At 44.3% G+C, this 25,668-nt stretch overlaps 1 protein-coding gene across 1 annotated transcript in view; it reads right to left on the bottom strand.

The window, feature by feature from the left end:
- DNAH9 (dynein axonemal heavy chain 9) overlaps positions 1 to 25,668 on the bottom strand; it is a 405,383-nt gene that overhangs the window by 314,388 nt on the left and 65,327 nt on the right. The window contains exons 19-25 of the mRNA XM_065563307.1: positions 23,125 to 23,291; positions 13,382 to 14,252; positions 11,603 to 11,733; positions 10,115 to 10,241; positions 3,066 to 3,218; positions 1,827 to 1,952; positions 455 to 694 (exon numbers count right to left, since the gene is read on the bottom strand). Coding sequence (XP_065419379.1) covers positions 455 to 694; positions 1,827 to 1,952; positions 3,066 to 3,218; positions 10,115 to 10,241; positions 11,603 to 11,733; positions 13,382 to 14,252; positions 23,125 to 23,291 — 1,815 coding nt within the window. The remainder of the gene's footprint in view (positions 1 to 454; positions 695 to 1,826; positions 1,953 to 3,065; positions 3,219 to 10,114; positions 10,242 to 11,602; positions 11,734 to 13,381; positions 14,253 to 23,124; positions 23,292 to 25,668) is intronic.

Genomic DNA, 25,668 nt, shown 5'->3' with positions numbered 1-25,668 from the left:
CCCAAGCTCTGTCAAGTCAATGGGGATCTTTCACCTGCTTTCAATGGGCTTTGGATCCTGCCCTAGAGGAAGACTGAACAAAAGCTAGGGCATGCATGTGCCCTTAAAGCACGTGTAGTACAGGGAGGAGGACCGGGACACGAGTAATATAGAGGGGACGTGTAGTACGGGGAGGAGGACCGGGACACGAGTAATATAGAGGGGACGTGTAGTACAGGGAGGAGGACTGGGACACGAGTGATATAGAGGGGACGTGTAGTACAGGGAGGAGGACTGGGACACGAGAAGCTACTGGGCCACAACACATTTTCATATTTCAGGAAGATCAAAGATGGTGCCATTTTCCTTACTCCATTAACTCGTTGGGAGGTTTGCGCTCTAATATCAGACACTGCTAGGACACAGTAAATGACAGTGCTGAAAAGGCGTAATGTCTTGTGGTATATCAGCAAACCTTTTGAGCTATCATCTTAGCTACGACATCCCGAGCATGTACATCAATAGTACATATGGTCATGATTTTCTGTCTGTCGCCCTTGGAGAGCTGACCGATGAGCATGGTGATGAGGGTATTCAGCTGGGTCACTTGCTTCTTGTAATATTCCTTCATTGCATTCTCATATCCTTCTTCCAGTCTGGCAAAGGCAATTCCAACTTCCGTGGTCCACCAGATCTGGGTACAGGTCAGTGCCACCTTAGAGAAGGGAGTTATTTCATCATCCATTGCATAATAGCCCTGACACCGTGTGTTGTATTTAACAGCATGCTCTCGGCAAAGCTGTGGGGTTGTGAAAAATCAAGCAGCTGCATCATAAAATGGAAGTATTTCTCAAAGTGGTAATAACAACAGACACTGCAACAGAGAGCTGCATTGAACTCACACCCTGGGACACCAACATCAGAGACAAGGCCAAATTCCGCAGCTATTCATCAGTACATCAGTGTCTTTTACATGCCACAGGGTAGCAGGGGAGGGGCTAGCAGAAAAAGCAATTCACAGAAGGGGATGAGAACCTCCAAGATAAAGGAGGGGAGGGGTTGCTTTATTTCATTTCCTCCTGTAGGTTTTTTTTTTCCTGCTGCACTCCTCACTCAGCCGCTAGGCAGGTAAAAAGAAGAACAGGAGGACTTGTGGCACCTTAGAGACTAACAAATTTATTAGAGCATAAGCTTTCGTGGACTATAGCCCACTTCTTCGGATGCATATAAGTGGGCTATAGTCCACGAAAGCTTATGCTCTAATAAATTTGTTAGTCTCTAAGGTGCCACAAGTCCTCCTGTTCTTCTTTTTGCGGATACAGACTAACACGGCTGCTACTCTGAAACCTTTCATTAGGCAGGTAAAGTACTCACTCCCTCTGGCATGGGACTATCCCCTTCCAAGGTAATGAGCTCTAACACCTGTCAGAGTCTAAGTCCATGTAATCCTGCCTCAGCATGGGAGGATGGACTAGAGGACCCATAATAAGCCCTACATTTTTATGATTCCATATATGCAGCACTGACACTTCTGCATGCTGGTCTCATTATACAGCACCCTGTCATTAAACACACAGATACTGTACCCGCACTGAGCTCACAGAACCAAACCACTGGACTCTGCCTGAAACCCCAGCTCAGGAGTCTCCTATGACCAATGGAAAGCATGTCCTTGGGGCAGGTGGCACATCTGAAGTCCAGGAGCATTAGCCAGACAGAGCTTCTCCACCCACCCCGGGGCCTGGCTAGAGGCCCTGTACTTGCATAGTGACCCAAGAGGCTAAACTGAGAGCTGCTTTCTCTAGCGGGCCAGTCGAAGAGGAGACAAGTGTGATGTAATCAAATACCTGGGCAGGGTAGTCAAAGAGCCACTGTTCTCTTGGTTTCTCTTCATAAGCAGTCACTCCTTCTGTCATCTCATGTCTCACGGTAGCCCTCATGCTGTCCAGCACATGATTCAGCCAAATTTCAACCTTGCAAAGGTATTAAAACACAGTGACACGTCTGGTCCACTGAGGAACTTTGTGCAATAGGTAAATATATGGACTGTATTAATGTCCTTTAACTGAATATTAAACACCCCCCATTGGTCCTAGGCCCAGGGCTATTGAGCTGAGACTTGTGTCTTAGCCTTTGCATGTGTTCACAGGATTCTAGCTGGCATTAAATCAACACTTGTAACGCAATAGTGACTTTGCTAGAGCTCCAACTGCAGCAGCACTATTCGGAACTCCACTGGTGGGTAATTTGCTTCAATGTCTTCCATCCCCAAGGCCATGAGGAGAATCACACATGTGACTTGGGCACAATCTGCCAGCACTCGCACAAGGTCAGTGCTGGGCATGGGGTGGAATTCTCGCTGTGATGAATGTATCACAGCAGAAGCTCTCTCCCCAGGCTGGCTCTCTGGGAATTCAGTGTATATTGAGATACAAAGTATCATTCTGTGCTGAACTCTAAGACCAAAATTAGAGCTGGTCAACAGGTTTCAAATGAAAAAAAAATCACAGTTAACAAACGGCTTTAATGGAAATGCCTGTGGATTTTTTCCCCCAAATTGTGTCTTTTTTCCCAACAAACACCCCTGCGCTCCCCTCCCCCCCCCCAAAAAAAACCCCTTGGTTTTCAGCTTACATTTTGCCAGGTTTAGTTTTACTTGACCCTTCAGTGCTTGACAGAGAACAAGAGGAGAAAAACCACCATTGTCACTACCATGGGCAGACAGGACTCAAACGACACAAAGGGGGGTGACCTGTGCAGTAGGGAGGTGCCATTTTTATACAGCACCTTTTCTGACCATTACCACTCTTTAATGATAGCTCTGCTGGCAGCCTGGGTCAGACAGGCCATCTCATCATTTCCTTGTACTCCTGTCTGTCTGGCTCCATCGTTGTCTCTTGTCTGATGCATAAATTGTAAGGTTTCTGGGGCAGGGACCAATGTTGTGTTCTGCGCCTGTATAGCACCAGTGCAATGTGGCCCTGGGCCACGACTGGGGATTCCTAGGCACTACAACAACTAACATGGATAAAAGCACCAGCCACAATCTAATTCTGATGATAGGAAATGAAGCAGCTTCATCTCACCTGCCCGCTACAGTCACAGGGCTCACTGAAGCTGACATATTCCTCCTCTTTACTGTACATCCCCAGGCCAGTTTTGGTCGGCTTTTGCTCAGAGTCCAGCTGGAATTTCATCTTGGCCATGTTGTCAAACAGTTTAGCGAGATGGCGCTGCACCTGCACAGGGAATGGTAGTAGAGAGGTCATTCAGGTGGGAGGATCTGTTTGTGCTCATCAGCAGGGCAGCTCCCTCATCAGTCAGGCTCCCAAAAGTTCACTCTCCTCTCATCCCACTTTGGCCAGACCTATCATATGATGGGCTGGTCACATCCTTCTGACACAGCAGGACTAACTGGAGGGGGGAGGATGATCAGTGGTTTGAGCATTGGCCTGCTAAAGCCAGGGTTGTGAGTTCAATCCTTGAGGGGGCCACTTAGTGATCTGGGGCAAAAATCAGTACTTGGTCCTGCTAGTGAAGGCAGGGGGCTGGACTCGATGACCTTTCAAGGTCTCTTCCAGTTCTATGAAATAGGTATATCTCTATATATTATAACTCTGTAGCTCTAGAACAGACACAAGCACCATCTACTTCTTTTTCACTAAGAAAACGGAAATACCTTTCAATGGCTATACTCTAGTAATAATGATACATTTTATTCTTTATGTTGCAGTTACCTGATAGGGTACCTTTTGTACAGCACAAACAGACCCACACCCCTACGTACACACGTGTGCGCACACACACACAAAGCAAACATTCAGAACATTAAGTGATCAGTCGCAGGTCAGCCTCCCAATGTACAATGATGGTAGAGCGATGGTGAGGAACCTATGTAGTCCTATACTTAGGAGTGCTCTAGGTTTTTACTGAGCATTGCTGGGAAAGTACTGAGAACCCATCTGTCTCAGCCTGTGGATCAAAAGAGTTGTTACTGGAAGTCAGTTTTGTGCTGCTGAAAGGTGCTTAGCCTTGGAGACTGAAGGCCTCTGCTCTTCTCCAGCAAAGGAACACTATGAAGAGCAGCAGTGCAAGCTTACCACGCTATAACCCGCCACGATGCCTCCACCTTGCCCTAGAAGGATCACCTCTACGAGTGAAAGACCAAATCAGACTCCATGGCCTGTTCAAAGCTTGTTCAACTCAGGGGCTCAAAAGGATCAATTAGTTAGAATTGCTCGGGAGGGTTTTTTCAACATGAACAGCTTTCTGCTGGAAGATGACCAGACCACCAGAGCTTTTTCCAGCCTTCAGACAATACAAATTTTAGTCATTGACCAACTTGGGTTACAAGCAAACTAATACCAGAAGTAAAGGCTCAGTAACCTCCCCCCCAAGACATGTGTTCTCAACCTGGGATCGCACCACCACGGAAGTCATGAACTGATGTCCGGCTCGTCACTCAGACCTGCCCTCCTCCAATTGCTACAGGAGAGGGGCTCTCTGCTAAATCGCAGTAAGATGGAAAGGTTGAGAACCCCCATCCTAAGGCACCCAGTCCTCTTCTACAAGTACTGACTGTCTAGAAAACCATGTAAAACAAATGAATGTCTCCAGTCTATCACAGGTCACTGACTCAGAAAGAGAAAGGATTAAAAACTTTTCAAGCAGCATTGCAGAGATAGACCTTTATTATTAATATTTTTTGCTGTTTGGTTCCACTTACATTCATACTGGACCCAATCCTGGAAGGTAATGAGCTGCAAGTGGCAATTGGCACTTAGCACATGGCAGGATTGGCCCCTTGGCTTTCGTGATCTTAAGAAAAGGTTTCTGTGATTTATTTAATGTGCAGCACTTTCCTCTTAGCGAATCATCCAATCAGATTCCTACGCCTAGCCAGTCTAGACAGACTCTCTATAGAACATTCTGACATTCAGTTCAATGCCACCAGAAAAACCTTGGATATACCTGATTCTTTACAAGTTCAATGCCAGATCTGCTATGATAATATTGTTGTGCATTTAATCCTCTGTTAGGAATGATCAGACAGGCTCAGAGACTACAATGGAAAGGTCAAGAGTTTATCCATATTCGATCCTCCTTGATATTTACTTGATTTTATTGTAAACAGTTTTAAACAGGTATAACAGACAATGCTCACAGAATTCCTTCATATACCACTGGGCATTTCAAGGTGGTATTTTTTCTGTGTGTCTCCTGTTTTTTTTCCCCCTGTGTTTGTGGTATTGATCAAATGCACAACTGTGAGGTTTCAAGGGTTGAAAAAACCAAGGACCACAGAGAAACTATAAGAAATATTATATGTTAGCAGAAAATAATGGCATTTCTATATATGCACTGAGCCCTGACTAACCTGAACTTCATATAATCCTATATCTGCTTATCTGAAAGGTTTCTTAATTGGAAGAGATTCGCCACTAGCTAACAAAAAAATAGCAATGCTAATTGATTCTGGACTGAGTAAAGCTCAGCATTCACTATGAAAACGTCTGTCAATTTTACAAACCAATTTCAAGATGAATCAGAACATGGCAGCACAGCCCTGTTATTCAATTGCTAAAGAAAATGGGTTTAGCTGGAGCTTCCCAACCGACAGGAGGTATGTCTACACTGGAACAAGATGGTTATGTTTCCGCTCATATAGATGTACACAGGCTAGCTCTGACAGAGCTAGCACACTAACAATAGCAACGCAGTTGCAGAGGCACAGGAGGGTCTAGCCACTTGAGTATGATTCCCATCCGAGACGCTAGGTTCATACTCAGGCACTACCCCGTCCTGCCACCCGCACCACCATGGCTACCCAGATAGTTTTACAGTGCTGGTGCAATCAGAGCTAGCATGTGTACACCTACGTGAGCTGGAAATGACACCTCCAGCTTCAGTGTAAACATACCCTGGGTTCACACAGCTATCCCACCAATATCCCGCTGTGCCTGCCAGGCGCTCTGACTTAGCTGTGTCATGGTATAAACATCCAGGTATTACAATGATGACAAACTCCTAGTAATAATCAACCTCACCTACATTGGTGGTATATTCACTAACGAAAAACAGAGCTAAGGTGAAGCTGAGATTTTTCTACAGAACTTCTTACTACACACTTCCAGAACATGGGGATTCCAAAGCACAGACTGTAACAATGCCTCCCATGCAATGCACCCTGACAACACCCATACAATGCCTCCCATACAACTCGTCCCCGCCGGGGACAGGAAAAGGAAACAAAACCTAGGAACGCCAGGAAATGCAGTTAAGGGAATTTCTTTAAACAGAAATATTGTTGCAACTTTATGTATAGTGTAGTTCCTTCCCACCCCATCCCATAGTCCAGTCAATCATGTGGATGTCATTCCTTGTAGCAGTACCATTAGAATGACTTGATTGCATTGGCGAGTCCCTAGAAATACTGCTTCTGGAAGAGGCATTTCTGACTTAGAACCTCCAGAACTGATGTCCCTGACAGTGACACATCCATTCTATTAACCTAGGTCTGCATACACAAGAACTGTAATTCACTAGAGCTTGATCTGCATTTGCTTTAGCTAGGGTCATCATTTGATTGAACCCCTGCATGGCCCATATTTTACAGTTCATACTGTTCTCCATTGTGTGTAATGGGTCTTCTGTGGCTGCCTGCAAGGGAGAAACACCTGCTGCATGTGCACTGCTTTCTATTCAGTGTCGTCATTCATGGAGCAGAGATTATTGGGAGTCTTGTTCAAACTGAAATATGCCACAGAGAACACTCTTGCCCTAGAATCTGCCAACCACTGTCAGCCATATCCCCTCATAAATACACATCCATTTACAAGCTTGGCCTTTCAAATACAGGTTTCGTTTCATTTTCAACCACAACCACCACAACCCCTGCACCTTTTTCTCACTATCAGCTCCATCCAGAAGCATAATTGGCCAAACCGCCCCAGTGCATCCTTGTCAGCATGAAAAACCCTTCTCAAGAGCTGCTGCTTAATGCTAACCCACACTGAGAAAATACATTCTCCATGGAAGGTCAAATGAGTTCAAATGGGAACGCTGCTTGTGTTGCAAGCCTGCTTCTCTGAAGAGAGCATCCTGCCAAGTTTCTCAGTCCTGGCTCCCAGCTCCTCAGAGCTCAACTGTTGAGAATCCCCTAAGTATTCACTTTTTTGTTATCCTTGCAGGCAGTGGGGGTAGAGTGCAGGCCAGGCCTCCCATTGAACATGGCAGGCCAACATGTCTTGAGTATACTGTTGGCCTCCATTCATTCCTGCCAGCCGTTTGACTGTGCAAAGGCAGGGTTCCCAGAAAGAAAAGTCAAGACTGAGGCAACAATGTGAGGAGGGGCCTGCCATACCTGCACCAGCAGCTAGTCCAGAAAGGTGTAAAAGAACAGCGCAACCTTGCTGGATGGGTTTCCTGGCCCAGGTATCTCTTAACTGTTGATCCTACAAACAGTGCTTAATGTGTAGTGAAAGAGGTGCCAGGGCTCAAGCAATTTTTTTTTTTTTACAATCATAACTGATGCAGCCAGCCCAGAGGTGCCGGAAGTATGAACTGCCAAGCCTAAAGGTGCCCTGGCACAAATTAAGCACTGCTTGTGAATCCCTGGAGCAGGTCTAACTGGAAATATTGATTGTACTTACAAAGTAAGCTCTTCAGAGCTGGGACCATCCTGTACTCCACGTGTGCGCAATGCCCAGCACAATGGCACTAGTACAGCACAAAACAAGGAATGATAGTGACAGCATCAGCTGTCTGGGGCACCTTTGGTGGGGACTGGGGAAAGGTCAGGTCCTCCCATGCCCTGCAGTCACTGTGCTGATGCTTCTCTGGAGTCGAGACGCATTTGGCCTCAGAGGAGCTCTCCAGATAACTTGAGCCATCATCAGCCTGCCCCTTCCCTCTTGGCACCTCCTGCCTTGGTCCTGTCTCCTGTGTGGAGACTCCAGCCCATCCGGAGCCAGAGATCATTGCCATCAACCTCAGATGACAAGGACATTGAGGAGCCATCAATTAGCAGGGGCCTTGATTTCCACTGGATAGAGGGAGCCCTGCCTGACACAGGCATTGCTATCACTGAGCTCCGTGCACAGAGATCAAGGCTGACTCAGATTTAGATTTGAGGATTTCCTCTTTGAAGCACTCTGAGTAGGGCAGCAAGGGTGGCACACAGTGTGGTGTCTCTGGGGGCCTGAATTGTCCCCTTCTCCTCTACAGGATCAAACAACGCAAGAGCAACAAGATTGCCACCAGTCTCACACTAAGGCACCCAAACCCAGGGTGAGAATTCTGCAAGATGGAGCCTTCTGAAATAATTAGTTATTTTAGGTGCCTCAATTTTTAGGTGCTCAACTTGAGACTCTTTCGGGGGCAGGTGCTTGGCATTTTCTGAAAATGGCCCAAAACTGAGCCATCCAAATTCACCAGTCATTGTTGCAAGCTTTTGCTGAGATCTTTAGAGAAAATATGTTCCTTCAAACCTCAGAGCCTCCGAGCACAAAGTCCGTCCCTCGTACAGTGTCAAAAACATACACTAATCAGACTAAAAGGAGCTTTATTAGAACAATCAGTAATGTTTCCCAACACTTACAGATGAGAATATGATGTACATACTGCCATCTAGTGGAAAGTTATATACTAATAACTCTATCGAAATTAAAAACGAGTCATCCTTGTGGCACCTTAGAGACTAACAAATTTATTTGGGCATAAGCTTTCGTGGAATATAACCCACTTAATCAGATGCTGTATAAATATACAGCACATGAAAAGATGTGGCCCATTCTCAACAGTTAACAAGAAGGGGTGAATATCAAAAAAGTGAAAATTATTTTTTGTAGTGACCCAGCCATTCCCAGTCTTTATTCAGGCCTGATTTGATGACTAGTGGTGTTCTGCCAGCAAGAAGGGTACCCAGAAATCACCTACTACAGGACAGGTCCAACAAAGAAAGTAACAGAACACCACTAGTCATCACCTCCAGCCCCCAACTAAAACCTCTCCAGCGCATCATCAATTATCTACAACCTATCCTGGAGGACAATCCCTCACTCTCACAGACCTTGGGAGACAGGCCAGTCCTCGCTTACAGACAGCCCCCTAACCTGAAGTAAATACTCACCAGCAACTACACACCACACAACAGAAACACTAACCCAGGAACCAATCCCTGCAACAAACCCCATTGCCAACTCTGTCCGCATATCATTCTAACGACACCATCAGAGGACCCAAACACATCAGCCACACCATCAAGGGCTCATTCACCTGCAGATCTACCAATGTGATATATGCCATCATGTGCCAGCAATGCCCCTCTGCCATGTACATTGGCCAGACCAGACAGTCTCTACGCAAAAGAATAAATGGACACAAATCAGACATCAAGAATTGTAACATTCAAAAACCAGTAGGAGAGCACTTCAATCTCCCTGGACACTCAATAACAGACTTAAAAGTCGCCATTCTTCAACAAAAAACTTCAAAAACAGACTTCAGCGAGAAACTACAGAACTGAAATTAATTTGCAAACTTGACACCATCAAACTAGACCTGAATAAAGACTGGGAGTGGCTGGGGCACTATAAGAATAATTTTGCCTCTGTTGACACTCACACCTACTTGTCAATTGCTGGGAATGGGCCACATCCACTTTGATTGAAGTGGCCTCGTTAGCACTACAAAAAGTAATTTTCCCTCTGTTGATATTCACCCCTTCTTGTTAACTGTTAAGAATGGGCCACATCCACCCTAACTGAATTGGCCTCGTTAGCACTGACCCCTCACTTGGTAAGGCAACTCCCATCTTTTCATGTGCAGTATATTTATACATGCTTACTGTATTTTCCAATCCATGCATCTGAAGAAGTGGATTTTATCCCACGAAAGCTTATGCCCAAATAAATTTGTTAGTCTCTAAGGTGCCACAAGGACTCTTTGTTGTTTTTACTGATACAGACTAATACAGCTACCACTCTGAAATCTATAGAAATTATTGTTCATGGTACTACTGGTGAGGAACAGAAAAACATTACTTTCTAGAACAAGCTACAGGCATGTTCTGGGTTTGTCAGTCTATCCGCCACTCCACTGTTCAAAGGCAAAGGCAGTAATGTGTGAGACTTACTAGCTGCGGGTTGGTGCCATTGGAAAGAATGTCCAGTAAATCCGCAGAAGAAATGAAGTAAAATCTGGGAAAGGCCAACCTCTTGGTGTCCAAGTATTCAGCCAAGGCCTTCTCACACAGAGCCAATCTGGGGCAACAAAGCAGAGATACGAATTCCAGAATCAACAGACACATATTCTCCTTAGCACCTAATATTGCAGTTCACGTTCAGAAGCAAAGTTTTGACCCCAAAAAGTAAGGCGTGACAGAGGCCTTGTCTACACCTAAAATTTACGTTGCCCTAGCTACATCACTCAGGGCTGAGAAAAATTTTGCACACTTAGTGCCATCGTTAGGACAACCTAACCCCCAGGATAGACCTTGGTCAAGGAAAGATTCTTCCGTTGACCTAGCTACCACCTCTAGGACAAGTGGATTATCTATGTCGACGGAAAAACCCCTTCTGTCGATGCACGAAGCGTCTCACTATCGCGGTACAACAGGAGTGCTGTAGCTGTGCCACTGTGCACAGACATGGCTACAGACTCCAGGCACTTCACTAGGGACATATCCAGTGTTATTGATTTTATGTGGAAGGTGCCCAGATATTATGGTGATGGGCAGAAGTATAAAGCCCTCAGGAGATAAGTTGAGAAGACTCCTGCAGTCAGACCCAGCCTTTTGTAACTACTCACAACTCCCACAACCATGTTCATGTTGGGATGAATTTTCTCAAGCTTGGTCTGACCTAAATCTGTTCAGCTGTTTGAGTTTATGAGATCCCAAACTTCCAATTTAAATCTTGTGAGTTTTTTGCACTCAAAACTAAAAATGGCTAAAATTATAAATTTCACAGACAGCACTTAACTACTCCTCAGTGAGGAATATGGGCCTGGTACAACTGAGAGGTTTGTTTTAAATTAACAATGTTATTAGTAGTGGAATATTATTGACCAAAACAGCCTTCACAGTGAGTTTTTAATGTGTACTTCCCAGTCAAATTAGCAAACATAGTAACTGAAAAACTAAACACTTTATTTATCTGCCTCTGTGCAACAGGGCATTCCTCAAAGTACCTAGCAGTGTCATGTGGCAAGGCTATCTCTGCAGAACTGAGGGGCTGAATTTAAACACACCATAGTTAAAGGTCTCAAAAGAACATTGACGCAGCTATGCTGCAAATGGTTTGTATTTTTTAGGACTTTTTACACTGCTCTATATAGACACAATCTACATGTGAGGTGGGTGAGCTCACGTTGCACTGAGCACCTTATGTTTTGAGTGTCTGGACTTCTGTATACAAAACTTCTCAGCCTGAACATGGCGATAACAGGTGTTGGGTTACAGATTAGTGGATCACAAACACAAAGTCTAAATAAAGTTTAGTGTTGTTGTGACTGGCTGAACAGAGACGGCCACCACCGCCCAGTAGAGAGATCTGAGAACACAGTAAGTAAACTTATCGCAGCTAATTGCTGTGTCCCTCAAAGTACCCAAAGTGTCACTCACCTGCTCTGAATATCCTCCAGTTGTTCATAAAGACCTGGCTTGTTAGTAGCCTCAACAACATTCGGTGTTTTCTCCGCATCATAGGCCAGTTCTTTAAAATCAACATCAATTCCTTCAAAACGCTTGGAGTCCTACAAATAGCAAGAGAGAAGCTACAGCCACCCAGTCAAACACTCATTTCTTTACTGAAAAGACTCCATCATCTGGCTACAGCCCCACCCCAGCAGCCAGGGCAGGTGATGGGTAAGAGGAATCCCACAGACAGGCCTTGGCACCATTTCATAGAGGCTCCTCCATCCCAATGACTGGAGCAGGCACCATGACCCATTACATTCCCCCCACCCCACCTTGGAAGGGTGCAGATGGAAGGATCCAGTTAATGGCTGATCCCCAGTATGGCCCATTTCCTGTGCAAGGGGTTCCTGAGGACCTGACCTCCCCTCAAGTAGACCCTGGAATCCATCCATATTTCCCTGGCCACAGAGGCAGGATTTGCCTATTCTGCATAGTTAGTGCCATGCACCATGATAGACAACAGACCTCATGAGACTTTGCTTCCAGCCCAGGATAGTCATTTCTCAGCCTCTGCTGAAGAGTGAAGAGATCTAGTCCCCCATGAGCACTCCCACTTCGCTTACAGAGAAGTTCTCCCCTTAGCAAGGCCCATGTGCTTCTAGTGCACTTCAGCGAAGAATAAATAAAGCCACATTCAAAATCCTGGCTTTACTGAAGTCAACGGTGAACCACAACCACCCCTGGCCTTCAAAGGGGGCAGGATTCCATCCCAACCACTCAATGAAATGCTCAGAGCTTTCTTTGTAAACAAAACCAAAAGCATTTATTTGCCTTTAATGCTGGTGAAAAGGGCCTGAACGGACGTTGTCTGCACAGAGCAAGTACAGCAAGCCCCATACAGACATCCCACCCTGGCCAATGTGCTCTCACCCTCGATTGTGGTTTCAACCCCCCATTTCTCTTGGTAGCTGGTGTAAGTCAGAGCAATGCTCAGGGCTGCTCATGCTTATAACAGGGGACTGGCCCTGCACACAGAAACCAGTCTAGCAGAGTGCAAAGGTGAACTTTACATCCTGACACATTGGCACACACAGAGCCGAGCTCTAGATTTTCTACACTGGGGGCGTGCAGTTCGGCTGGAACCTGGGGTGGATCCTGGATATTTCCCCATATACCTGCATTTACGCGAATCAATAATAGGAAAGGAAACCAATAGTAGTTTGGATTTTCCTCTACAGGCCACCAAAGGAGAGTGAAATCCTGATATAATGAATTTGTTCTGCTTTTCAGAGAAGAGCAGTGGAATGGCTGGACCAGCTCTCTGTTAAACACTATTTTACAGGGATACGGTCAGGGCTGGTTGGCCCACACTTTGCAGATATAAAGTCCACGCAATGATCTGTATTTCCTCTGCCAGCACAACCAGGCCAATGTGTTTCCTACAATAAGCAATGCCAGCAGCCCTACACTCACATGCATCCCTACAATAACAAACACTGTATGTGCTGCGTACAGGGGAGAGGGGAGATCAGTGAAGGCTTTCAGCCTCCTGGGACAACCCAAGAAAGAGACAAAGCACAACCTCCTTTATCCAAATGTCCTGGGGATGCTGAATAAGCCCAGGCAACTAAGGGAATTTCCAGTGTGACAAGTAGCCATCAAAGGATTTGTTGCATTTCAGACAGCTTTGGTTGGGATAATGGAGGTTGTCCTGCATTCCTTTCTGACTAAGGAGAACATGACTTCTGTCGTTCTGCTGTGTACCTCGGGAAGCTGCGCCCGGATATCTTCTGAGCCAATGAATATGCTCTCCAAGTGAGTCCATGTCCGCTGCACTTCAAACCAGATAGAAATGATTGAGTCTGCTGTGGACAGCTTCTTTTGCCATCCGGATACTTCCTCTAAGAAGAAGGCAATATACTTGGATGTCATAAGATTCTGCAGCTGCACCTGGTTGTCTTCTAAAGTTTCAATGAGCTCCTCGTCAGATTTCAGCAGGGGGATGTTTGTCCGGGGATGCAGTTCATACTGGAATTCCATGCTGCTCCAAGTGCTTTTTAGCTCTTTCAAGACTTTCTCCATGCTCATTTCCTTAACTGCTTTATCCACTATGCCCCGAACCTCGTCCTCAAAGTTATGCAGGTTGAGTGTCAGGAGGTCAGCCAGTGTGGTGTCTGCATCCATGGTGAATGTCACACCTGTTGCCTGCATCAACTGGTTCCAGTGCCTTTCCCTGATGGCGGGATTCTGAAGCTCCGCCACAGCCCTCAGAGATGTCAGGATGTTCTTCACCCTGTTGTCCAGCCCAGCGAATGCGTCCCACACCCTCATTTCTTTATCCAGGTTCCGAATATCCTTTGCAAACTTTTTGCATTCAAGGTCCATGTTTTCCACATTAATATCCTTCCATTTCGTGGTCTGCCAGTCATTCATGCTAGATGTCACCACAGAGATCATATCCCAGAGTTCCTTGAGAAGACAAATTTCCTTCCTGCATTGCTTTAGCTGTTTATAATCTGGAACATTGACTTCAAACAAACCAGCTGATTCATAAAGTGAGGCCATAGTTGACTCCATTTGTTTTATCTCAATGTGGTTTGCATCCAGCATTAGGTAAGGATTTTCAGTGTCAAACCTATAAAGCAATTTTCATTCTTCATAAGTAAGATTATAAACACTTCAAATAAAATATAATGCAAAGCGGCTTGTACAAGAGACACAGTCAATACAACACAGCTCTAGTATGCTCTAATGGTTATTCCACATTGCAGAACTGATGCTATTTTAAAGTCCCATTTGTACCCTCATTCTTTTCTTCAGAGCATAGTCATCTTTCTGCCTGTAGTTTCTGCTAAAATGGAGTTACATGTTAAATAATGGCTAAATAGGAGGTAAAATTGTCAGAAACACTGATACTTTTAAAAAGGAAACAAAAAAACATTTTTCCTCTTTGTGCCCCAGATTCACACGCTCACTGTCAGCCCGAGGTACGAGCTAATGGCAAGACAACTCAAAAAGCTAAGTGGCTCACCCACTCAAGGGCCATTACAGCCGATCTAGTCAGTGCAGCTGATTCTACCCCAACCTCCAGAGAGTGACATTTACAGAAGCTTGCAAGGGAGCCCAGTTCAGTGGGGTAAAGTTATTCCTCTCTCATGTGGGCAGGGGGGATTTTATGAATGTATTTTATCACACTGCTACATGAGTGCAAAGTAGTGCACTTTAAAGGAGAGTCACTTTCACTGAGGAGGGAGAACAACTCAAAGGGAACTCTCTTTCATTCATTTACACAAGGTTTCTAAGAGCATTTCCATTCATAAGCCTTTGTGTTTCTGGCCAAGTAGGCCTCTGGATATAAAAACTGTAAACTATTGGAAGAATGTTCTTTATTCAGTGTTCAGTGCAGGAACCATCAGGAAAAGGTTAAAACAATGCTTGGACCTGGAGCCTGGGAAAGCCTCACTCCAGGTTCAAAGCTGATCTCATAGAATCATAGAATCATAGAATCATAGAATATCAGAGTTGGAAGGGACCTCAAGAGGTCATCTAGTCCAACCCCCTGCTCAAAGCAGGACCAATTCCCAGCTAAATCATCCCAGCCAGGGCTTTGTCAAGCCGGGCCTTAAAAACCTCCAAGGAAGGAGACTCCACCACCTCCCTAGGTAACGCATTCCAGTGTTTCACCACCCTCCTAGTGAAATAGTTTTTCCTGATATCCAACCTGGACCTCCCCCACCGCAACTTGAGACCATTGCTCCTTGTTCTGTCATCTACCACCACTGAGAACAGCCGAGCTCCATCCTCTTTGGAACCCCCCTTCAGGTAGTTGAAGGCTGCTATCAAATCCCCCCTCATTCTTCTCTTCTGGAGACTAAACAATCCCAGTTCTCTCAGCCTCTCCTCATAAGTCATGTGCTCCAGACCCCTAATCATTTTTGTTGCCCTCCGCTGGACTCTTTCCAATTTTTCCACATCCTTCTTGTAGTGTGGGGACCAAAACTGGACACAGTATTCCAGATGAGGCCTCACCAATGTCGAATAAAGGGGAACGATCACGTTCCTCGATCTGCTGGCAATGCCCCTACTTATACAGCCCAAAATGCCGTTAGCCTTCTTGGCAACAAGAGCACACTGTTGACTCATATCCAGCTTCTCGTCCACTGTGACCCCTAGGTCCTTTTCAGCAGAACTGCTACCTAGCCATTCGGTCCCTAGTCTGTAGCAGTGCATGGGATTCTTCCGTCCTAAGTGCAGGACTCTGCACTTGTCCTTGTTGAACCTCATCAGGTTTTTTTCTGCCCAATCCTCTAATTTGTCTAGGTCCCTCTGTATCCGATCCCTACCCTCTAGTGTATCTACCACGCCTCCTAGTTTAGTGTCATCTGCAAACTTGCTGAGAGTGCAGTCCACACCATCCTCCAGATCATTAATGAAGATATTAAACAAAACCGGCCCCAGGACCGACCCTTGGGGCACTCCACTTGAAACCGGCTGCCAACTAGACATGGAGCCATTGATCACTACCCGTTGAGCCCGACGATCTAGCCAGCTTTCTATCCACCTTACAGTCCATTCATCCAGCCCATACTTCTTTAACTTGGTGGCAAGAATACTGTGGGAGACAGTATCAAAAGCTTTGCTAAAGTCAAGAAATAACACATCCACTGCTTTCCCCTCATCCACAGAGCCAGTTATCTCATCATAGAAGGCAATTAGGTTAGTCAGGCACGACTTCCCCTTCGTGAATCCATGCTGACTGTTCCTGATCACTTTCCTTTCCTCTAAATGTTTCATAACCCATGTTGCCAGACCTCCAGAGCAGTGCTTCCAGGGTAACTTCTGAAGCTAGCAGCACAGTAAGCAGAGCTGCAGCCAGGAAACAGGGCCTCCTTGTCCCTGTCCTGCCCCTGCCTCCAGAGACAGCAGCCCTCCACAGATCCTGTAGTTCCTGCCTTTCCTCATCTCCAAGGACTCTGCTGGAGACAGGGAGCTGGTCTATGCTACAAAGTCATGCAAGTGGCTAGGGGTGCGATAAATCATCCCATCCCCCTAGCTGACACAGCTATACCAGCAAAAAAAAAAAAAAAACATGTAGATGCAGCTGTGCTGACTGAAGAGTGCTTCTGCCAACGTCACTCGTGTCATTCAGGGAGGTGTTGTTCCTACACCAGCACAACTCCTCCTTCCGTTGACATATGCTGCATTTACACTAGGGGCTATACTGGCATAGTCTGGGGGCATAGAAGCACTTACAGCAGTCTCTCTAGGTCCCAGCACTGCCACCATCCTGGCTGTGGGGGTACTGTGTATCCCACAACAAATAACAGCAATATACTAGTAGTAAGGGGCCCTTGAACTACCCAGACAACCACTGGAAAAGTAATCTGGCAAAACACAAAATGTCCAGTAAGTTCTTGGAATGTATCAAGGACGACTTCTTGTTTCAGATGGTGGAGGATGCAACCAGGGGGGCAGATGTTTTAGACTTGATTTTGACCAACAGGAATGTATTGGTTGTGAATCTTAAGGTGAAAGGGAACTTGGTAGAAAGCGATCATAAAATTCAGAGAACTGGTAGGTAAGGTCCCATAGGAAGAAAATCTAAGGGAAAAAGGAGTTCAGGACAGCTGGCAGTTTCTCAGAGAGACATTATTAAAGGCACAACAGCAAACTATGCTGATGCAAAGGAAAGAGATGACGAATAGTAGGGGGTCAACATGGCTCCATCAGGAACTCTTTAATGACCTGAAAATCAAAATGGAATCCTACAAAAAGAGGAAGCATGGAGAAATTGCTAATGGTGAGTACAAAAGAAGGGTGCAAGATTATAAGGATAAAATCAGAAAGGCAACGCCACAAAATGAGGTACACCTAGCAAGGGATATAAGAGGCACTAAAAAGAGGCTCTATAAGTACACTAAGAGCAAGAGAAAAATGAAGAGCAACCTCATACTCTGGGTGTCCTTAAACCTCTGACTGCCAGAAGCTGGGAATGGATGACAGGATGGACCACTCGATAAATTGCCCTGTTCTGTTCATTCCTTCTGAAACATCTGACACCGGCCACTGTCGGAAGACAGGATACTGGGCTAGCTGGATCATTGGTCTGACCCAGTATGGCCGTTCTTATAACCTTAATAAAAGTGTAGGTACTCTATTTCGTGGGGAAACAGAGCTAATAATAGATAACACTAAGAAGGCTGAGCTGTTTAATGTCTATTTTGATTGAATCGTCACTAGAAGGGTTAATTGTGAGCAGATGCTTAACACAATTAATATTAACAACAAGACAGGGAAGAACACAAGGCAGAACAGGGATAGAAGAGGTTAAAGAATATTTAGATGAGTTAGATTTATTCAAGTCAGGAGGGCCTGATGAAATTCACTTTAGGATTTTTAAGGAACTAGCCAAAATCATTTTGTAACCATGAGCAATTATCTTAGAGAACTCATGGAGGATTGATGAAGTCACAGAGAACTGGAGAAAGGCAAACATAGTACCTGTCTTTAAAAAAGGAGAACAACAAGGACCCAGGAAATTATAGACTAATCAACCTGACTTCAATGCCTGGAAAGATACTGGAACACATTATTAAACAATCAGTTTATAAACACCTAGAGGATAATAGGGTAAGTAAAAGCCAACATGGATTTTTCAAGAACAAATCATGCCAGACCAACCTAATTTCCTTCTTTGACAGGGTTACTGGCCTAGTGGGTACGGAAAAAGCTATAATTGTGACATATCTTGATTTTAGTAAGGTTTTTGATACAGTCCCACATAACATTCTCATAAGAAAACTAGGGAAATATGGTCTAAATTAAGTATACAAGTAGTTGAAAAAACACACTTAAAGAGTATTTATCAATGGTTCACTGTCAGACTGGGAAGACATAGCTATTGGGGTCCCACAGGGGTATGTCCTGAATCACTTACTATTCAATATTTTCATTAATGACTTGGCTAATGGAATGGAGAGTATGTTTAGAAAATGTGTGGATGACACTAAGCTGGGAGGGGTTGCAAGCACTTTGGAGGGCAGGATGAGAATTCAAAATGACTTTGATAAATTAGAGATGTGTTCTGAAATCAACAAGATTAAATTCAATAAAGAAAAGAACAAAGTACTATGCCTAGGAAGGAAAAATCAAACTCACAACTTCAAAATGGGGAACAACTCGCTATGTGTTCGTATTGCTGAAAAAGATCTGGGGTTACCGCAGATCACACATTGAATGAGAGCCAGTAATGGGATGCAGTTGCAAAAAGGATAATATTGTAACCAAAAGCACTCCTGTCTTCAGCCCTACACATTATTGTAATAATCTTTGTGGAAAATGTGCCTTGTGAGGTATCGTTTTAAAACTAACAACACATTGATCATTGATATTCATGTGTAACCTATATATTAAATGTGTGTTATGAGTGATGAACTAAAACTGAAATTATGACTACAAGGGGTCACCAGACAGGTCTGGGGAGAGGATAAACCTGTTCCTCAAAGACATAGGACAAGATGACGCCTCTAGCCAGGTGTCATCAAAGCTGATTGGCCATCACCTGTCAAGTGGCCATTCTTTGGCAGGAGGGGGCAGGAACAGATTGATGTGCATTTTAGCAACAACATGGAACGTCCTTCACCACGAGACTCCATGTCTCCGTCGGAAGGAACTTTATCTAGGGGTAACCCTCAGGAACATGCATTTTGAAGGGTGAGTGGACTTTAAAAGTGAGGGACAAAAACACCCAAGGCTCTCTCTCCTTTACCTAAGACAACAAAGCCTTTTGATTTTTGGGGGGGATCCTGACTGAGAATTTGGTCAGCAATGTTGCCAGGATCCTGTGGTAAGGATTTGACCTCGAACCAAGACTAGCTGGTTACGTTTTAGCAACTAGAAAGTGTTTTAGCTTTATTTCTCTTGTACCCATTTCTACCTGTAATACCTTGTACTTATACGCATTTCAAATCTCTCTCTGTCATTAAATAAACTTGTTTTATTTTTTAATCAAAGCTAACCCAGTGCTGTGTTTAAACTGAACTGCTTGGTAATGCCATTTAAAGTAGCAAACTGCTGAATATCAAACCCTTACAGGGGCAACAGACTTTTAATATCTGAACTGCCCAGAAGAGGAATGGACAGTGCAGAACACAGAAACATTTGGGACTGGGAGTGTGTTGGGGTCACCCTGCAAGTAGTAACTCAGGCTGGTGGCAGCCAGAGTGTGGCTGGTGTTGCTGACAGGCTGCTGGGGTCAGAGTTGCTGGACTAGGACTGTGGCTATACACAGACATTCAGGGTGTGACTTACATGCTGGTAGGCTGTTTGTGAGCAGCCTAGGTTGGGAGCTACAACAGCAAAGCATTGTGAGGCACCCAGGGTTACAGGGCAGTGGTGATCCTGCCTGGTCTCGATTGCTCCTTAAAATGTGACAGGTGTATTAACCGGAGTGTCTTATGGGAGGTAAGTGTCCCGCTCTACTCAGCTCTGGTGAAGCCTCAGTGGAGAACTGTGTCCAGTTTAGGGCACCACACTTTAACAAAGATATTGACAAATCCGAGAGAGCACAAAGGAGAGCAATAAAAATAATAAAATATTTAGAAACCCTGATCCATGAGGAAAGGTTAAAAAACCAGGCATGTTTAGTCATGAGAAAAGAAGACTGAAGGGGGACATAACTGCCTTCACATATGTTAAGGGCTATTATAAAGAGGACAATGATGTTCTCTCTGTCCACTGAAGATAGGACAAGTAGTAATCAGCTGAATTTGTGCAGCAAGGAAGATTTAGGTTAGATATTAGGTAAAACGTTCCAACTCTAAGGATGGTTATATACTGGAATAGGTTACCAAGTGATGTTGTAGTATCCCCATCACTAGAGGTTTTTTAAGAATAGGTGAGACAAACACCTGTCAGGGATGGTCTAGATATGCTGGGTCATAAGAACAGCCATACTGGGTCAGACCAATGGTCCATCTAGCCCAATATCCTGTCTCCAACAGTGGTCAGTACCAGAGCTTCAGGGGGAGTGTACAGAACAGGGCAATTTTGAAGACACTCATCTCTGTCTTATCTTCCTGGCTTCTGGAAGTCTGAGGTTTAGGTTCGCTTCAAGCACAATGTTACAATCCTGACCATCTTGGCCAATAGCCATTGAAAGACTCATCCTCTGTGAACTTGTCAAAAATTCTTTTTTGAACCCAGTTATATTTTTGGCCTTCACATCCCATGACAATGAGTTCCACAGGTTAATTGTATATTGTGTGAAAAAATATTTCCTCGTTTGTATTAAACTTGCTATCTATTAATTTCATTAGGTGACCCATTTTTCATATTATGGGAAAGGGTAAATAACACTTCTGTATCCACTGTTTCCATACCATTGTAACTATCGCTTAAATCGGCCTCTGTACCAGATGACTGGTGGATAGCCAATGTCATGCCAATTTTTTTTAAAAGACTCCAGAGGCAATCCTGGCAATTACAGGCCTATAAGCCTAACTTCAATACCAGGCAAGTTGGTTGTAACTATAGTACAACTTTTGAAAAGGGAAATCATGCCTCACAATCTATTAGAATTCTTTGAGGGTGTCAACAAATATGTGAACAAGATAGATCTAGTTGATACAATGTACTTGGACTTTCAGAAAGCCTTTGACAAAGTCCCTCACCAAAGGCTCTTAAGCAAAGTAAGGAGTCAGTCATGGGATAAGAGGGAAGGTCCTCTCCTGGATCAGTAATTGGTTAAAAGATAGGAAACAAAGGGTAGGAATAAGTGGGCAGTTTTCACAGTGGAGAGAGGTAAATAATGGTGTCCCCCCAAGGATCTGTACTGGGACCAGTGCTGTTCAACATATTCATAAATGATCTGGAAAAAGGGATAAATAGTGAGGTGACAAAGTTTGCAGATGATACAAAATTACCCAAAATAATTAAGTCAAAGCTGACTTTGAAGAACTGCAAAGGGATCTCACGAAACTAGGTGATGGGGCAAGAAAATGGGAGATGAAATTCAATGTTGATACAGTAAATGCAAAGTAATGCATATTGGAAAAAAATAATCCCAACAATACAAACAAAATGATGGGGTCTAAATTGGCTGTTATCACTCAAGAAAAAGATCTTGGAGTCATCATGGATAGTTCTCTGAAAACATCTGTTCAATGTGCAGCAGCAGTCAGAAAAGCTAACAAAATATTAGGAACCATTAGGAAAGGGATATATAATAAGACAGAAAATATAATGCCACAATATAAATCCACAGTACTCCCACACCTTGAATAGTGCATGCAGTTCTAGCTGCTCCATCTCAAAAAGATATATTAGAATTGGAGAAGGGCAACAAAAATGATTATGGGTATGGAACAGCTTCCATATATGGGGAGATTAAAAAGACTGGGACTGTTCAGCTTGGAAAACAGACTATTAACTCTCTGCAGTAAGTGTTGGACTTAATTATCTTGAAGAATTTTGTATCATCTACAAACTTTGCACTTCACTGTTCACTCCCTTTTCCACATCATTTATGAATATGTTAAACAGCACAGGTCTCAATACAGATCCTTGGAGGGACCCCACTGTTTAACTCACTCCTTTCTGAAAACTGACCATTTATTCCTACCCTTTGTCTCCCATCTTTTAACCAGTTACTGATCCATGAGAGGACCTTCCCTCTTATCCCATGACAGTTTACCTTGCTTCAGAGCCTTTAGTGGTCCTGCCTCAGTGAAGGGAATGGACTAGATGACCTCTCAAGGTCCCTTTCGACCGTACATTTCTATGATTCTATGATTCTCTGACATAGCATGACAATACTGTGTTGTGACATGTCAGCACAACATCAAAACCATTGTGATAAACAGGTTACGCTGGTGACACTGGCAACCCCAGGTATTTAACACTGATCATTTGCAAGTCTGTACCTAGAATGCTCTTCCATCCTGCAACTCTCTGATGGCAGCCCTGGACTCTGAGTCCTGGGGATGCATGGAATGGTTCTTTGTCCTGGGTTATTGTCTATGCACAATCCTGGAATCATGAGACTAAGAGAAGGGTTTGGCCATTTTAGGGTGGTTATAGTTAGACACATAAAAGACCCAATGCAAAAATTTCAAAAGTGCCTAAGTCACTTGAAATCCTAAGTCCCACTTTCAAAAGAGACTTAGATACTCAAATACTTCTTACAACCTGGACCTATCTCCCAGGAAAATCACTGGGAGTGAGGCACCCAAAGAGCTTTACAAATCTGGGCCTTAGACACTTTTGGTCATGCTTAAGCTCCCATGCACCTAAGCCACTTTTGAAAATTTTAATCCTACTCTCGCTGAATCCACTCCCTACCCACTACAGCATAGAGACCCCAGAAAAATGCTATATCAGATATTATACCTGGCCTTCTGACCAATTGGGAAAGATATGTGGATGTTAGACAATATGCCTAGCAGAGCACAAATGATCTAGTAAGCCCTTTTCTCCCTTATTTCTGTGGTGCTATAATTAGTCTGTACCTCAATGGTGCTTCTTTGCGAAATCTCTCTCTGAATTTCTGCTGTTCCACATCAAATGCTGCACAGTTCTTGCGAATAACTGTCACTTCATTTGCCTGCAAAGAAGCCACTTGCTGTTTCACAGTTATCGCCAGCTTCTTTATATTGTTCCATTTTTCTGGCAGCTCCTGCAAGCAAAAATTAAATGTTGGCCGACGGTATGTGCCACTTGACATAACATGTATCTGACTTGTTTATGGATAGTCCCATGCTGGAAAAATACCATATTTTCTCTCTTACACAATCAAGAGGTTTTTGCCATGATATAAAGCGCAAACACATGACTGGGGGTAAAACAGGGAATGAATTTTCAGCTTTGAAGATAAATGAAGATTTTTACACCTTAAGAAGGTGTAAACCCTCTTCCCTCCTGAAATGTCCTGCCATGTTTTCTACACACACCAGAATCCTGTGGAATGTGGACAGCCCAGACAGAAGTGACCTAAATCTTGCTCCTAGGGTACATGAAGGCTGATGTACAAAAAAATCTTGCTCCTAGGGTACAAAAAACCTGATCCTGATTCAAAGTCCAGCTGGCTCTTGTGCATCCCCTGGGAGTGGATGGAAGAAGGAAGATGGGCTCAACAGGTAAGCTGACCTTTTCAACTTAGTTAAAAATGAAGACTGGATGGTTCTATAATAGATGCTGTCCCGTCCGCTCTTAGAACGGAAGAGGGGAAGGTGGTTATAGTCAAAGGACCTGTCTGGAGAGATTCCTAGGGTAACATTTTTCAAACTTGGGTACTTAATGTTACCGTCAAAATAAAAATGGCCCAATTTTCAGAGCTCCCATGAACGTCACTGGAAGTTGTGGATGCTCAGAACCTCTGAAGTCCAAGACACTTTCATTTAGGTGCCAAGGAAAGAAGCTTCACAGGGCTGGCTCTTCATAAGCTGTGTATTTGTCCTGGGAAGGGACTTCCTTTGTCTTTCATTAAAAACCACAGGTCAGAGCCTCAGGCAGCATATGGATCAGTGCTGTGACCCAAGTCCTCTACATATTTCAATTCCCCTCTTCCCTACCAGTGTTCTCAGAACAGTGGTTTATTCCCCATGACCATTCACAGTCTGTAACAAAAGAAACTTTCCAGCTTGTTTTTGTGCCTGTTCACTTGGGTCAGAAGAGTAACAGAAAGTCACCAGTGCTTGCCAGGAAAGAAGAAAATGTCTGGGATGAAACTCGACATGTTCAGAGGTTGCATTCAGTTTGGATAGTTACCCAGACCTTCCAAATGGGAAAATCTCCTGGCAACTGGCTTGCCCATCACAGTAGTCCCAATGCTTCCTATTTTCAGCTCTGAGAGAATCCTTGAAGAGTTCCATCTCTTATGAGGATACTTTGCTCTTTCCACTTCCTTTCCCAACTGAAACCACAAGGGGGGAAATAGCAAAAAGGCAAAATTCAAGCAGAGCTTCGGCCCACTTCTTACTTTATCAGAAACAGCTGCCTGTCCTCCCCTTCAGATAGACTCTATCCATTTTTATGGACTCTTCATGTACCAAACAGCATAAGATCTAGGTTCCTCAAGACAGCAGAAGAGAGCATTATATAAAGGATCTTATTTGCCTCTATTTCTCTCACTGTATGTGGAAGTAAAAATACTAACTGGGTCGCTATGCAACTGCATGGAGCTGACAAGTTGCTGCATAGAAAAAAATGCTTCCCCAGTTCTACTCCTAAGGATAGCCTTGATGTTTTAACTCCCCGGCAAAAAATGTATTGCTCAAATTTACTTACAAAATCAGAAGCACTAAAATCCAAGGAATTCCCAAGGTAAGGCAACTGTCACACCCAACAAAACTCCACCTATAATGCTTAACTGAAATCCTCCTTCCACAAAGGCACTTTGTGAGGAAGGTCGGCTTTAGCCCTAAAAACCTACACCGGGGCCCCAGGAATATTTAGCAACTGGACTTTGTAATAAGCCTTTGAGTTTGTATTTTTCCATTTTAACAGGATCTAAAATATTTCTTATGCCCCCATTACCCTGGTAACTGAACACCTCACACCTCAATGTGCTTTGCCTCACAACACTCCTGTGAGGTATGGAAGGATGACACAGAGGGAACTGAGGCCCAGAGACTAAGGGCCAGACTTTTAAAGGTATTTAGGCACCAAAAGATGCAACTCGGTGCCTAGTGAGATTTTCAAAAGCACCCGCTGCCTAGTGCCAAGGTGGTTTGCCCAAGATCACACAGGAATCATGTGGCAGAGGTAGGAATTGAATGCCAGTCTCCTGACTCTTAGGCTAGTGCCCTAAACAAGGGACTACCCTTTGTAACAAGAACATAAGAATCTCCATACAGGGTCAGACCAATGGTCCATCCAGCCCAATACCCTGTCTTCCGATGGTGGTGAATGCCAGATGCTTCAGAGGAAATGAACAGACCAGGACAATTACTGAGTGATCCATCCCGTGTTGTCCAGTCCCAGCATCTGTCAATCAGAGGCTTAGGGACACCCAGAGCATGGGGTTGCATCCAAGCACTAACACCCTTTCATTA

This window comes from Chrysemys picta, chromosome 12 (assembly GCF_011386835.1).
Source record: "Chrysemys picta bellii isolate R12L10 chromosome 12, ASM1138683v2, whole genome shotgun sequence".
Classification (NCBI taxonomy): Eukaryota; Metazoa; Chordata; order Testudines; family Emydidae; genus Chrysemys; species Chrysemys picta.
The sequence above is the reverse complement of the archived record's forward strand: the minus strand, read 5'-3'. Positions and strand labels throughout refer to the sequence as shown.